Below are 14,087 nucleotides of genomic sequence, written 5' to 3'. Positions count from 1 at the left end.
ATATTGAATTACTACCCAATATCTCTACTGAATTTTTTTTCTAATGGCTTCCACAGTCATCAGTTTTGCAGATACTCTGGACCTCTTCATTTAAAAATTCTTGTTAGGAGACTGGCAAGTGTCCAGACAAACACATTCTTTCCAGTCCCTATAAGACGGAGAGGGTCTAGAGCCAAGAATCCATGATTCAGGCCATAATACAGAAACACCACCCATTCAACATGATTCTTGTAGTCAGTTCTTCTCATCCTGTATCTTGTTTTCTCTCTGCAAATCCCAGCTTTAATTGGAAAAAGCAAGAACACACTTCTTGTGTCCCCCAGTCCTTCCATTTCTGCCTCAGTGCATCACAGTCAACAGAGGGGGTTTTGAGACCTCTTTGAGCAATGTCCTCAATGACACAGGAATTAGCTGTGATGGATAATGGTCAAGGGGTTGGCAGCCAATTAGCTGTGATGGATAATGGTCAAGGGGTTGGCAGCCTCCTCCGACTGTCCATCCAGATACTCTTCCCAAGAAGACCAAGTACACCTGACCAGCCATCATGAGTGAATTACTCAATGAGCGCCCTCAGCATTATGATATGTCTCTTTTTTTTCTGGAGATGGTTACATTTTCTGTCAGAACTTGCAGCTCTTCCTTGAGAATTGCTCATTTACCACAAAAATGGAAATATTCTAGGATAAACACATCAGCTATACTAGATCTGACAATTCCACAAAAATGCTGAGAGAAACAAGTAAATGAGAGGGCTGCAGACGAGGAAGATCAAGGCAGCATGGCCGAGTGCTGGGCAGAGACGTCACAGCTCTTCATCTGAAGCATGCCTCAGCCTTCTCACCACTAAAATGAGGCTGAGACGTCAATCTCTCAGAGTGTTCATGCAGATAGATGATACAAGAGGTAAGCACACGGAGGACAATGATGCACACAGTAAGACCTCAATAAATGCTAGTTCCCCTTCCTTCCTCTCTGTTAAAGAAAATAAGTGACTTGAAACAGGAATCTTTTGGAAGGTCACCCCATATGGTTATAGCGAGGAATTAGAACCAAAAAAACAATTGCATGTGAAATTTTGTGCCCAATAATGACACATTTCATTTTCAGGAAATTTCAGCAAAATATAACTTGACCTTCATCAAAGAGAAATTTCAATTGAATCAAGTTAATTATTTTGGAAGTATATTTTAACATGCATTTCAGACCTTTCACGTACTCTGTGGACTATCATTATGTACCAGCAGAGTAAAAAGCAGAAATGTGTTAGAGGCCGTCTTGGTTTGGTAACACAAGCAGAATCTCCGATTGTACACACTTACTTGGACATGAAAGCACCACATCTTATTCTTGCATCACTCCCCTCAGGGAACAGTAGTTCTGGACTATACAACACATCAACCAACACCGAGAACTCAGCCTGCATCATTGGGCTGAACTGTTGTTCCAAGGAGGCCACGACATCCTGAGAAATAAAGCACAAGAGAACCCATGTGAAGATCTAAATCAGACTTCATACTTTTAAGATATGACAGGCCTAAGAATACTAACCAGAAATGAGACTTGGAATTTCAGAGATGCACCCTACCTTCCCATGGCATCAAAAGTCTGTGCTTTAAGTACAGTCTGGTTTTCTATAAGAGTACTGCTTGGGCCACCTTTTTCATTTACAAGATAAGAGAAGGGTGGGTAGGTAGATGATTTCTAAGGATATATATACAAAGTGAAAAGTCAGTAAAGCCACTGTGATGAGCCCTATAGTATCTAGGATTTTAACAGAGACCCGGTAGGTATTCAGCAAATTAGGCTAAAGTGGGATATTCTTTGAGGAACAGCTAAAAAATAAAAAGATTCTCCATGTGTTTCTGGTCATCTAGAACTAACCATATCTTCCAACAGGGAAATTCCTTGATATGATATTTGAAGCAGTATTAGCACTTCACAGGGATTTTATGACATTTAATACTATTTCAAATTACTTTTTTTTTTCCAATTTTTCTAGAGAGAGAGCACACAGGCAGGGAGAAGGGCAAAGGGAGAAGGAGGGAGAGAATCTCAAGCAGTCTCCATGCCCAGTGCAGAGCCTGACATGGGGCGTGATCCAACGACCATGAGATCATGACCTGAGCCCAAATCAAAAGTCAGACACTCCACTGACTGAGCCACCCAAGTGCCCCTCAAATTACATTTTTTGATAGACATTACTGGTCACCTAACCAAGAGCTTTTCTTCACCCTTCTTGCTAACAGAATTCCCATGTTGTTTCTCAATTAGGGAGCAACGTCCTCAGGGAGATGAGGCCCCTCAGCCCAGGGTCATGGTTGATTAGTATAAGCCAATAATGGTCATTCCAGTTCCCCTCCCAGTGATTAGTCTAAGCATGATTACGTGACACAGTCCTGGCTAACAGGACATCGGGTGAGGCTTGCTAAGCAGAGACGGTGGTGTGTGTTAGGGGAGGAAGGGGCATACTCTTTGGAAACTACCTAAGGCTCTCAAGACAGCTTGAGAATGTGAACCCAAAATGTGAGGCAGCCCTCATAAGACCTTTGGAGACCAGCCTTAAGCTGAAAGCCAACAGACCAACAGTGTCAGTGCCCTGATCTATTGAGCTACTAAATTAACCAATGCAGGAAGAGTCCCAACTCCAGATTCCTTGCTATGTGGAATGATGTATTTTTTTTTTATTGTTTAAGCCACTTTTAGTTAAAATCGTGTTAATTATAGCTGAATGCCTTCGCACCGACATGTTTCTAAAATGGTCTGTGGGCAGTGACAATTTACTGAACATTCTTTAATGACTAACGCATCCCTTTTTTGTTTTTAAAATAACTGTGTTAAAAGACAAAAAAAAAATCTCACACAAAGCAATATTATTTTTCCTTTTATTTATTTATTTTTATTTAAATCCAAGTTAGTGAACATATAGTGTAATGATGGTTTCAGGAGTAATTTCACCCATACCCGTGACATATTTTGTTAAGCAGAAAACTGGTGTCAATTGTTTTTTGTTACTTTCAGCTATAGCAGCACAGATGGGGGTACCACCTCTCTTCATTTCTTATGTCTAGATTTCGGGAGTTAACTCTTGCTGGATTCTTTGTTTCCTTTTTAGCAAAAGTGACCATTTCTACTTCAACTATTCTAATAAGCTTTCTGAGAAAATTCTGACGACAGGTAAAAGAAACTACCAGGAAGGAAATAACATAAATCGGAAACTAGATATTATAAAGGTGGGAAGAAAATCTGCTTATCAACTATAACCATATTTAATAAAATGTCACTAAAAGGTGCCTATTTTTCAGATTACCTCTCTTCATTTTATTTACTAAGCAAATTGTGCTCAGGTTCCTATGATGTGAATTCTGTCTTCATCGTTTATTTTGATCATGGGCCAATATGTAATCTCTCTAACTTGTTATTCCCCCATATTAAAAGTCGAGATAATTATACTCCCAATCACATGGGTTTGCCGGGAGAATTAAAGGTAAGTATGTAGAACCTCCTCTAACACATACTGGCCTCTTTTTATTCCTTGATACATGTTTGTAATCATTACTGTGGAGTACCAGTTAGCTGCAATCATCACCCTATTAATAAACCCAGTGCTTATTTTGCTGTCCTCATCTTACCCAACCACTGCTAAGCATTTTACACACTTGCTTCTACTCTGTCAAACACTTTCTGCTCTTGGCTTCTGTGACATCATACTTTCTCTATTTTCCACCGCCAACTCCCAGTAGCTCCTGGTCGTTTCTTATGAGGGATCTCATCCAAGTCCATGGTTTTAATATCCTATATGTGCTTGAACATCCCACATTTATATTTCCTGCATGGACATCTTGCCAAGATGTCCACTCTGGATTCCTATTCAACTGCCTGTTTGACAAACCCACGTGGACATGTAAACAGGTATCTCGCACTTAAAATCCCCCCAAAAGAATTCCTGATTATAATTCTCCCATTCCTATCTTAGCAAATGATTCAATCATATCATATCCTCTATTCTTTCCAACACCCCACAACTCATCCACCCATCTACCAAGTCCTGCTGGCCTTACAACCAAACATATCCAAAATTCATCTACCTCTCTTCACTACTATCACTATCCACTTAAGCTGCACTGCCACCATCCTTTGCCTGAATTAATGCAAGAGACTCACTGCTTCCATGTCTGGACCCTATAATCTATTTATCTCTCAAAATCCAGTAAGTAAATCATGTCATGCTTATCCTCTACTGAAAAATCTCCAATGATTTGCCATCTCACTTAGAATAAAATCCAAATGCCTTACCAAGCAAGTCTCTACATGACTGAGTTCCTAATTTCATAATCCTCTCTTCCTTTGCTCACTAAACTTCCACCCCAATGGGCTTCTCTTGGTTCCTCAAAACTGCCAAATTCATTCCGGTCTAAATACGTTTGAATTTACTATTTTCTCCCAATAAAAATCTCTGTCCTCAAATCTTTGAATAGATTATTCCTCTTCATTAATTCGAATCTCAATTCAAATGTCACCTCAACAGAGTAGAGTTCCCTGCTAAAAGATCTTTCTCCCAGTATTTCTTCACCATGTTGTTACCATGCTTTATTTTATTCATAGCATTTTTTTTAATGTTTATTTATTTATTTTGAGAGAGAGAGAGAGAGAGAGAGAGAGAGCACGTGTGCACACACACGAGTGGTGGAGGGGCAGAGAGAGAGGGAGAGGAAGAATCCCAAGCAGGCTCCTTGTTGTCAGTGCAGAGCCAAACGTGGGGCTCTATCTCATGAACCTTGAGATCATGCCCTGAGCCAAGATCAAGAGTCAGATGCTGAGCTGACAGAGGCACCCAGGTGCCCCTCATAGTTTTAATTACCTAACATTAAAGCATCCATCTAATGGGTGAGGATAGACCTTCCATGAGAGCACAGAGCCCACAGCTCTATCTCCAGCACACAGTAGCTGGTATCGTTTTCACCAAAGACATATTTATTTAATGAATGCCAGTGAGTGTTCCAAAAGAAGTCCAAGGAACTCCTTCTCTATGCTGTTCTACTCATTTGGCTCTCACGAACCTGACTCCTCTCCTTTTTGACTCTGCCATTTGTCTCTCTTACTTGGCCATTCTGCCACCCTGGCCTCTTACAAGATGTTCTTTGTTTTTCCTATCACTATATTCTCTCTTTTAGCAACACCATCTGCTGTCCTTGCTCCAACTAATATCTCCAAATATAGACTTAATTTCCCATACATTTCACAGTCTGTTAATGTGATTCAGCATATTATCAATGAACATGGCCAACCTCCTTTTACTGTATTCTTTCCTTCCCTGCTACAATAAAAAGTCTTAATAATATCACCCGGTTTCCAAACAGCAGTGCCTCTTATATGCCTCTCACTGTCTCTCTCTTATCTCCATCTAGGAGCCACCAGGTCTGTTGACCCTGCTTTCATTATTGGATGTAAGGCCTTTTTCTTCATTTCATTCATACCGCCACCTGGCTGAGATATCTAGTGATTCTTAACTAATCTGTCCTCTTCTAGTCTCTTCCTGATAATTCTTTCCTGAAAACTAGTAACTGTTTAATCACTTATAATGACATTTCCACCAAATTTTTAATGACTCATAGCCTTCAAGCTTTTCATACTGAGTCTAACTTGTCTTTTTAATCACATATAACACTCAGCTATTAAAACTCTGGACCTCTACCAATTATTCTACATGTGACCTCTTGCAATATTTATTCCAGTTCATGTCTTGACTATTCTCCAAGCCAAACAATTTCCTTAAACCATACCCTAATTGACTCCATGAAATCGTCTACAATTATGTGGGTGGGAAGATTTCTGTTATGGGTTGAATTGTGTCTCCCTAACAAAACTCATATGTTGAAGTACTTCAGAATGTGACTATTATTGTATATAGGGCCTTTAAAGAGGTAATTAAGGTAAAATGAATTCATATGGGCAGGCTTTAATCCAATATGACTGATGTCCTTACAACAAGAAGCGATTAGGATACAGACATGTACGCGCACAGAAGAATGACCACAGGAAGACACAGTGACCAGGTGGCCACCCGGTCAAGGAGAGGGGATTCAGAAGGAAAGAAACCTTGAACTTGGGCCAACACCTTGAACTTGGGCTTCTAGCTCCAGAACTATCATAAAATAAATTTCTGTTGCTTAAACCACCCAGTCTGTGGTATTTTGTGATGGCAGCCTGAGTAAATGAATGTAATGTCTCTCTTTACTTGATGTCCCCAGAATGTCCAGGCCAAACACAGGATTGGGATACTATGTAAAAATTTGGGACTAAAGGTGGTTATATCATTTTCACCAATAGGACTAGAAGAGAATACTAAGAGATAAACTGAAACAAGGTTATGAATATTTAATTTATTACATGAGAATTTATGGTAACTTATTTCTCCAAATCTTATTATTATGGTATTGTTTTGATATTACAACTCATTACTATACTATCAAACACATTAAGTAATACATACTCACTAAAAATAACTAAACAACATTTACATAGAAGCTATGTTTTTAAAAAGAATAGTATTGGGTGCCTGAGTGGCTCAGTTGGTTAAGTGTCCGACTTCAGCTCAGGTCATGATCTCGCGGTTTGTGAGTTGAAACCCCCGTGTCAGGCTCTGTGCTGACAGCTCAAAGCCTGGAGCCTGCTTTGGATTCTGTGTCTCCCCTCCCATGCTCATGCTCTGTCTCTCTTTTTCTCTCAAAAACAAATAAAGATACCCCCAAAACCAAAAGCACACTGTATACACTGTGTATTAGCCAACTTGACAACAAATTATATTAATAAATAAATAAATAAATAAATAAATAAATAAATAAATAAACAAACAAACATTAATAAAAATTGAAAAGAGTAGTATTGGTAGGGAATTGTAAAGTAAAGCCTGGTCCCCAATTAGAATTTGACATTTCTAACCATATTTTATTTGTGTTACTACATATATTAAAAATTATAATTTAGAAAATAGTAAGCCATTGCATGCTATTATTGTACCTGTAACTTTTCAATGATGTTTCTATAATCCCAAGCAGGCCCTCCAAGAGCTTCCTTAAAACGTGGTCCAGAGCGAGCAGATAGTCTCCAACCCATAGCTGCTCTCTGCACCATATTAGAATGGCTCTTCAGGAAAAGAGTATTCACTTGGCTGTCCAAATCCACTGGAATGGCAATCCCGCGATTCTTTGCTGAAAAAGAAAGGTTTAAAATATTTTTCTCTTAATCTGACTAAAGCTTCTTACACATTGCTAAAATGGTCTTATAAGCATAGAATAAAAAAGAAAAAAAATATAAGTTCTATGATGTAATGAACAGTATGGTGACTATAGTTAACAATACTGTATCATATATTTGAAATTTGTTAAAGAGAATAAATATTAAAAGGTCTCATACAAGAAAAACATTCTAACTACCTAAGGTGATGAATGTTAACTAAATTTATTGTGGTAATCATTTTGCAATATATTCATATATTAAGTCATTATGTTGTATACTCTAAACCAATATAATATGTCAATTATATTTAAGTAAAACTAGGAAAAAAAGAAAAAAATCAAATCTTTAAACTCTGCCATTGAATTCTTTTCTATAAGTACAAAAGCATTTAACCTGAAAGTATTTCAATTCTTATGACCAATTATTAAACTGGGCTCATTAAACATTCAAGAACTTATTTGATTTCTTGACGATTAATGTTTGAAATGAACTTCATAGAGCATCAATATAGAAAAACAGTGTATAACAACCATGAAAATTTGTACTTTCCCAACTGCCAAGGAAAATATGAAAGGAGACACAAAACACATGATAAAATCCTGCCAGTCCGCTCATTAGTACAACTGATGTGCATGTGTGTATGCACACACATGAGCACTCATGCAGAATTCCAGCTAGTGAAACGTCTGAAGAAAAAAATAAAAACTTGAAGAGTATTTAAAAATTTGCATTTGAAGAGGGCATGCGGTACATGTCCTTCTTCCCAAAATTTACTGAAATGTGTATTTCATCAGACTTACATCACAGTACTAAAAAATGAGAATACTTGCCATAAGGAAAACAGAAATGTTGAGGCATTTTTACAAGCAGAATGAGGATATGACTGGTCCCTCAGAAAAGGAGAGAATATACACCGCTCTACAAGAGCTAAGAGTTAGAACAGGTCTTCCTCAGAATATAGTGAACGAACACCAAGAGTGGTAATGGGGTACAGGGGAGTCATCAGGGCAACTCGTTAAAGCATAGCATGTGAACCGCTGGGAAGCCAAGGCCCTCCTCCCTCTCACTAGCATAAGCAGACAAGTTAGCAGCAGCAAGTTTTATCCAGAGGATAAAGTTAGGGAACTGCAGAAATGTTTTCTCATGAAAGTGAAATACCTGTCTGGAGAGAATGCCAAATGAAGGTGTCGGGACTTGACAGAGAAGCAGAACAGGGCTTGAAGTAACTCCAAAGATCCTCATCAAATAAGGAGTCGAATAGGGAAGAGAGAAGAGGCAGCTCCAGCAAAAAGAGAAAATATACAAAAGATTCTAACCCCTGAGCAAAGCTCTCCTATTTTAACACTTGTCAGTATTCTCAGCTGGTCTTCTGCTTCACACACACACACACACACACACACACACTCCAAAGGAAAGCTTGAATCATTTATTCAGCCCCTCACTCAGAACTCTGGGTCAGACCTGTCATTTACACAGGAAATGCTAGTAGAGAAACCCCTCAAAACTGAAGTGGAGCCCATGTAGTCATTAAAGACCTTTATAACCATGAACACACCACCAAGAATCACAGGGAAAACTATCATCATTAAGAATAATTGGCCCCATGGGGTGTCTGGGTGGCTCAGTTGGTTAAATATCTGACTCTTGGTTTTGGCTCAGGTCATGATCTCATGGTTTGTGAGTTCGAGCCCCATATAGGCTCCATGCTGACAGTGCAGAGCCTGCTTGACATTCTCTCTTTCCCTCTCTCTGTCTCTCTCTCAAAAATAAATAAATAAACTTAAAAAAAAAAGAATAACTGGCCCCAGTAAAAAACAGAAATGATTCAAAGAAGTACAAAAAATATTTAAATAATTCTAATTATCATCCTCGGAAAATGTGAGCATTAGCAAATTAGCAAATCAGAAAAATAAAGAAATCTTGGAAATGAAAATATAGTTGCACATATAAAGATTTCAAACTGGCTGAAAAAGAAAAGAATAAGAATAAATACCAAGTTCATAATCTGGGAATGTCAAAGAATCTTCTAGAACATTAAGCATAAAAGATGAAAAGGGAGAATAAAACAGAGAGAATATGAAACAGAAAGAGTCATCCAGGAAGTCAAATATCTAAAATGTATAAGTTTCATCAAAAAACGTAAGAGACAAAGGAAGGGAAAAAATTATTAAGAAAATAATAAATGACAATTTACCTGATCTGAAGAAAGACCTATGTCTTCAGACTGAAAGGGCCCACTGTGTGTTAAAAGGATTAAATAAGCAAGCATATTGACCATATTCTGATAAAAACTGACAATGCTATCGTGGGTTGAATTGTGCCTCCCAAGAATATTCAAGTCTAAATCATAGGTACCTGTAAATGTGATTTTATTTGGAAATAGGGTCTTTGCAAATGTAATCAAGTTAAGATAAAGTAATACTAAATTAGGGTAGGCCCTTATCCAATACAACTGGTGTCCTTATAAGAAAGGGGTAAGGGAAACACACACACACACACACACACACACACACACACACACACAGAGAGAGAGAGAGAGAGAGAGAGAGAGAGACAAGAACGCCACATGAAGATGAAAGCAGAGACTGGACGTACACAGCTTCAACTCAAGGAATCCCAAGGACTGCCAAGGAACACTGGAAGCTAAGAGAAAGGTATGAAGTCTCAGAGAGTATGGTGCCACTCACATCTTGATTAGACTTTCCACCTCCAAAACTGTGAAATAGTACATTTCTATTATTGTAAGCCACCTAGTTCTGGAAATTTGTTATGGTGGCCCTATGAAAGTAATATAAATGCCAATAGCCAAGAGAAAATGGCAAGAACTCCTAGGGGAAAAAAAAATAGGATTCCTACAGAAAAAAATACTGGCACCAAACTTCTCACCATCAATATTGAAGGCTAGAATCAGTAGTATTATACCTTTAAGAGCTAATGGACAACAAACTTTGAAACTAGGAGTTTACACCCATCTAAACTGAAAATCAAAAGTGATACTCAAATAAAAACATTTCAGAACATGTCTCAGAAAATTTTCTCAAAACCAGCTATGAAAATCACTAAAAAAAAAGAGAGACAGGAATCCAAGAAAATGTCAGTGTGAATATGAGAAATCATGGCAACTGAGTATGAACCTGAAGAAGAGAATAAAGCAAGACACAAATGAAAGAAGATCCATTAGACATTAATGGCTGGAAAATTTCCTTCCAGTTGGAAAAGTTTCAATATCATTACATGACATCCTTGTCTCTAATGGTTACAGAGTGAAAAATATTTACATCTCATAATATTGTAAAGTCTGATCACTGATTTTTAAATTTTATCACCCTATAAAATATTTCATTATATTTCCAAATAGAATACAAATTCCATAAATCATAACGATGTAAAAGCAATAATCTACTTAACAATAGTTAGAACATAGAGTGGGAGAGAAGAAATAAAAACAAAGTCAACATGTTAAGTTCCTCATTTTTCAGCGTGGAGATATGGACATTATTTACAGCTGTTAAATCAAGATACAGAGATGTAAGGATATTATTTAAAGTTACTGTGATTGGGGCACCTGGGTTGCTCAGTCAGTTGAGCATCCAACTTGGGCTCAGGTCATAATCTCACAGTTCATGGGTTCGAGCCCCACATCAGGCTCTGTGCCAATAGCTCGAAGCCTGGAGTCTGCTTTAGTTTCTTTGTCTCCCTCTCTCTGCCCCTCCCCCACTTGTTCTCTCTCTCTCTCTTTCTCTCTCTCTCTCTCTCAAAAAAAAAAAAAGAATAAACTTTTAGAAAATTTAAAAAAAATACTGTGATAGTCCCTGGAAGACTTTTTTAAATGAATGGAAGTAGGAAAGAAAGAATAAAGAGAGACAGAGAGAATACAGCTTACTTCATATAATGGAAGCAGCAATAATACTAGTTATGCTGGTGAAAATTCTCTGAAGTTGAGAGATACTTTGAAACTTCTTTGAAAACAGGTAATTTTAGCTACCAATATAAAAAGTTACTGATTTAAAGAAGAGCTCTAGCTGAAGTTTAAGGAAATAATAAAGCTCTAAGGCAACCCTAAACAATTAATTGTACCACTGCCTAGATTTCCCTAGTGAATGTTTTCCCGATATTCATTATAAATGTCCTTTTTCCAAAGCATACAATGTCGCTGTCTATGTCCATCACACACAGCAGAGCAACCTCACTCCTGTTCCATCTGAAGGACAGACGGCCTCGACACCGCCAAGCTGCACATATTTGTGTAAATACTCAGTCCTGCGCCACGATCAAGCCCTGGCGAGACTTTCTTCCTTTTCTGGCTCCTTAACAAATAAGCTGGGCTTGCTCTAAACATCCGAAAGTCAAACAGAAGACAATACTGTTCTATGTTCTTTTCTAAGCAACAAAAAAATAAAAATTGATAAACTTCAATGTTCCTCAAAATATATCATAGCCAAGTTTACACTAACATTTAAAAAAAAAAATAGAGGAGGGGATTGGGATGTATCTCCCCTTTAGGAATCAGGTACATTAGGTACAACTGACCATCACATTCTGTGAATAGAATGTACACAAAGAAGTATTCAATGAATATTTTTCTTTTTTTAAAATATTTATTTATTTATTTATTTTTGGGAGAGAGAGAGAGAGAGAGAGCGCACAAGCCAGGGAGGAGCAGAGAGGGAGACACAGAATCCGAAGCAGGCTCCAGGCTCTGAGCTGTCAGCACAGAGCCCCATGCGTGGCTTGAACTCATGAACTGCTAGATGAGGAGGACCTGAGCTAAAGTCGGACACTCAACCTTACTGAGCCACCCAGGTGTCCCTCAATGAATATTTTTATAATGACACCAGTGGAGATGCAGTCCAATGACAGCACTTCTATTCATCTCAGCAGGGCAGGCTTCTAATTAGCCATCTCAGGGGAATCTCACCCATCCCAGATGTTGCGGCCACTATTCCACCACGACCAACAGCATGGACACACCAGCTTCAGGAGAATTCACTGGCCCAGACTTTGCCGAAAGGGGTTTTTGTTTGCTTGCTTTCCTCAAATTGTACTACTTTCATTGGTATTTTTCTAGTCTCCTATCTTAGCACAAATTGTACATTATAGATTAACTGAGTAAAATACACTACTCTGTCATGCCTAAGGTTAACTCTAGCCGAGGGCTAGATCACAATTTTTAAGTAATAAAAGAAAATTAACTATGCAATTGGGGAAAAGAGAATTTGAGTTAAAATAAGTCAGCTGTGGAGATAATGATAAAAATTTTTCAAGCAATTATAAAAATATGAATCCTTTTAAAGATATGGCCTGAAATAGATTCTCTACACTGTCAAAATATTATAAATAGTAATTCAAAAGCAAAGCTGACAATGCTAATTAGCTTTCCATATATTATTTAAAAATTAAAGCAGAAAAGAAAATTGTGACTAGAAAAAGAAAAGGCTTACAAAAACCTAAAAGCTAGAATGCAACCAAAAAAATAATCCAAATTTATCTTATTTTTATTAAATTAGGGAAATTATGGTATGAATAGTACAGTATATCGACATGTGAACTAGGCTGTATTTTGGATTACTGGCTGTTCACTGCCCCCCTCTCTCTCTCATTAAGGGAGAACTAACGAATTTACTACAGTCAGTCACTCTTCTGACCTATAGCATTAACTCCAACTGTGTGCTTTAATGGAATGAGTCACGTTAAAGTTTAAAACATTTAAAAAAGAAATCCTCCTATTTCTCTTCTGAATTAGAATGCAATTGGGATCATACCTTGTTAATGATATTTTGTCAGAGAGTAAGTATATGGAGTTCTTAAAAAAAACTAATGGTAGAAAGGATGGGTTGTTATTAATACATTTATCTTTTGTAGAGCTCTGCCTAGCAATAGCTAGTTCTCTAAAATGAGCTATCTTGACTCACAGGTATTTTGATGATTCGGCTAACCTACTAATTAGGCTTATAAATTCTGAAAATTCTCTAGATATGACTAGTCTTTGCAGTGATCTTAAGATATAATCGAAATCTACTTCTAATTATTATTCATTAAATATTGACTATTGTGTGAAAATTTTTAATTAGACAACATCACTGATGGTGTCTGCCAGAACAAAATCTCTGAGACATATTGCAGTGATGGGTGCCGTGGAAAAAAATGCTTAGAGAGATAAACTGACAGGTTGGGGGAAAGAAAGGCAACAGAAAGAATCAGCACTAATTAGAACACTTGGTTGGTTGTCTAGCCTGACTGTGTGGGCTCACAAGAACCACAACAGTTGGCCCACAAAGAAGGTGTGATGGGGTGGGCAGTGTGGTGTCTTTTCTGTATCATGTCATAATATCCAGGGTAAGTCTCTATTGAAGCACGAGTGCTGTTAAATCTGAAGAACATTAAAGATACAAAATGCATCTTTCCTGTTTGGCACTCAACATACACTCAATTAATGCCCAAATTGAATAATTTTATAATTTTATGGGTTATGCAATAACTACTATTGGCACACCTGACTGATCATCTGGAAAAAATAAAGTTGACTCCATACCTTCTACCTTATAACATAATATATTCCAGACAGCTTGAAATTGTAAACAGCCACACCAAGAACACAAACAGACAGACAGAAAAACCAAAATCATGAAAATTCTCAATGGGAATTAAAAACAAAAACAAAAACAAAACTCAGTCTGATCAAGGCCATTCTGAAGATGAAAGAAAACCTAAAAAGCCTGAAAGAAACTAAATTTCTGCATGCCAAAAAAATAAAACAAAATAAAAATTCAAATGACAAATGAAAAACTTTTTAAAAATGTTACTTATAGGCAAAGAACATATTTTCTTAATAAATTAATGATTGAGAAAGT

At 37.5% G+C, this 14,087-nt stretch overlaps 1 protein-coding gene across 6 annotated transcripts in view; it reads right to left on the bottom strand.

The window, feature by feature from the left end:
* The window catches only part of ITPR2 (inositol 1,4,5-trisphosphate receptor type 2), a 488,958-nt gene that overhangs the window by 228,822 nt on the left and 246,049 nt on the right, over window positions 1-14,087 (bottom strand). For all 6 annotated transcript variants that reach the window (XR_008419706.1, XM_019452273.2, XM_053895795.1 and 3 more), the window contains 2 exons: window positions 7,018-7,208; window positions 1,320-1,462 (listed from right to left, as the gene is read on the bottom strand). Coding sequence is in view for 5 of the 6 variants with exons in the window: in XM_019452273.2 (XP_019307818.1) it covers window positions 1,320-1,462; window positions 7,018-7,208 (334 nt within the window). In the remaining variant the exon portion in view is untranslated. The remainder of the gene's footprint in view (window positions 1-1,319; window positions 1,463-7,017; window positions 7,209-14,087) is intronic.

The sequence above is a fragment of the Panthera pardus genome, unplaced genomic scaffold (genome assembly GCF_024362965.1).
Source record: "Panthera pardus isolate Hobbes unplaced genomic scaffold, ASM2436296v1 HiC_scaffold_6, whole genome shotgun sequence".
Lineage (NCBI taxonomy): Eukaryota > Metazoa > Chordata > Mammalia > Carnivora > Felidae > Panthera > Panthera pardus.
Note: the sequence above shows the minus strand (reverse complement) of the source record. Positions and strands in the feature narration are given on the sequence as shown.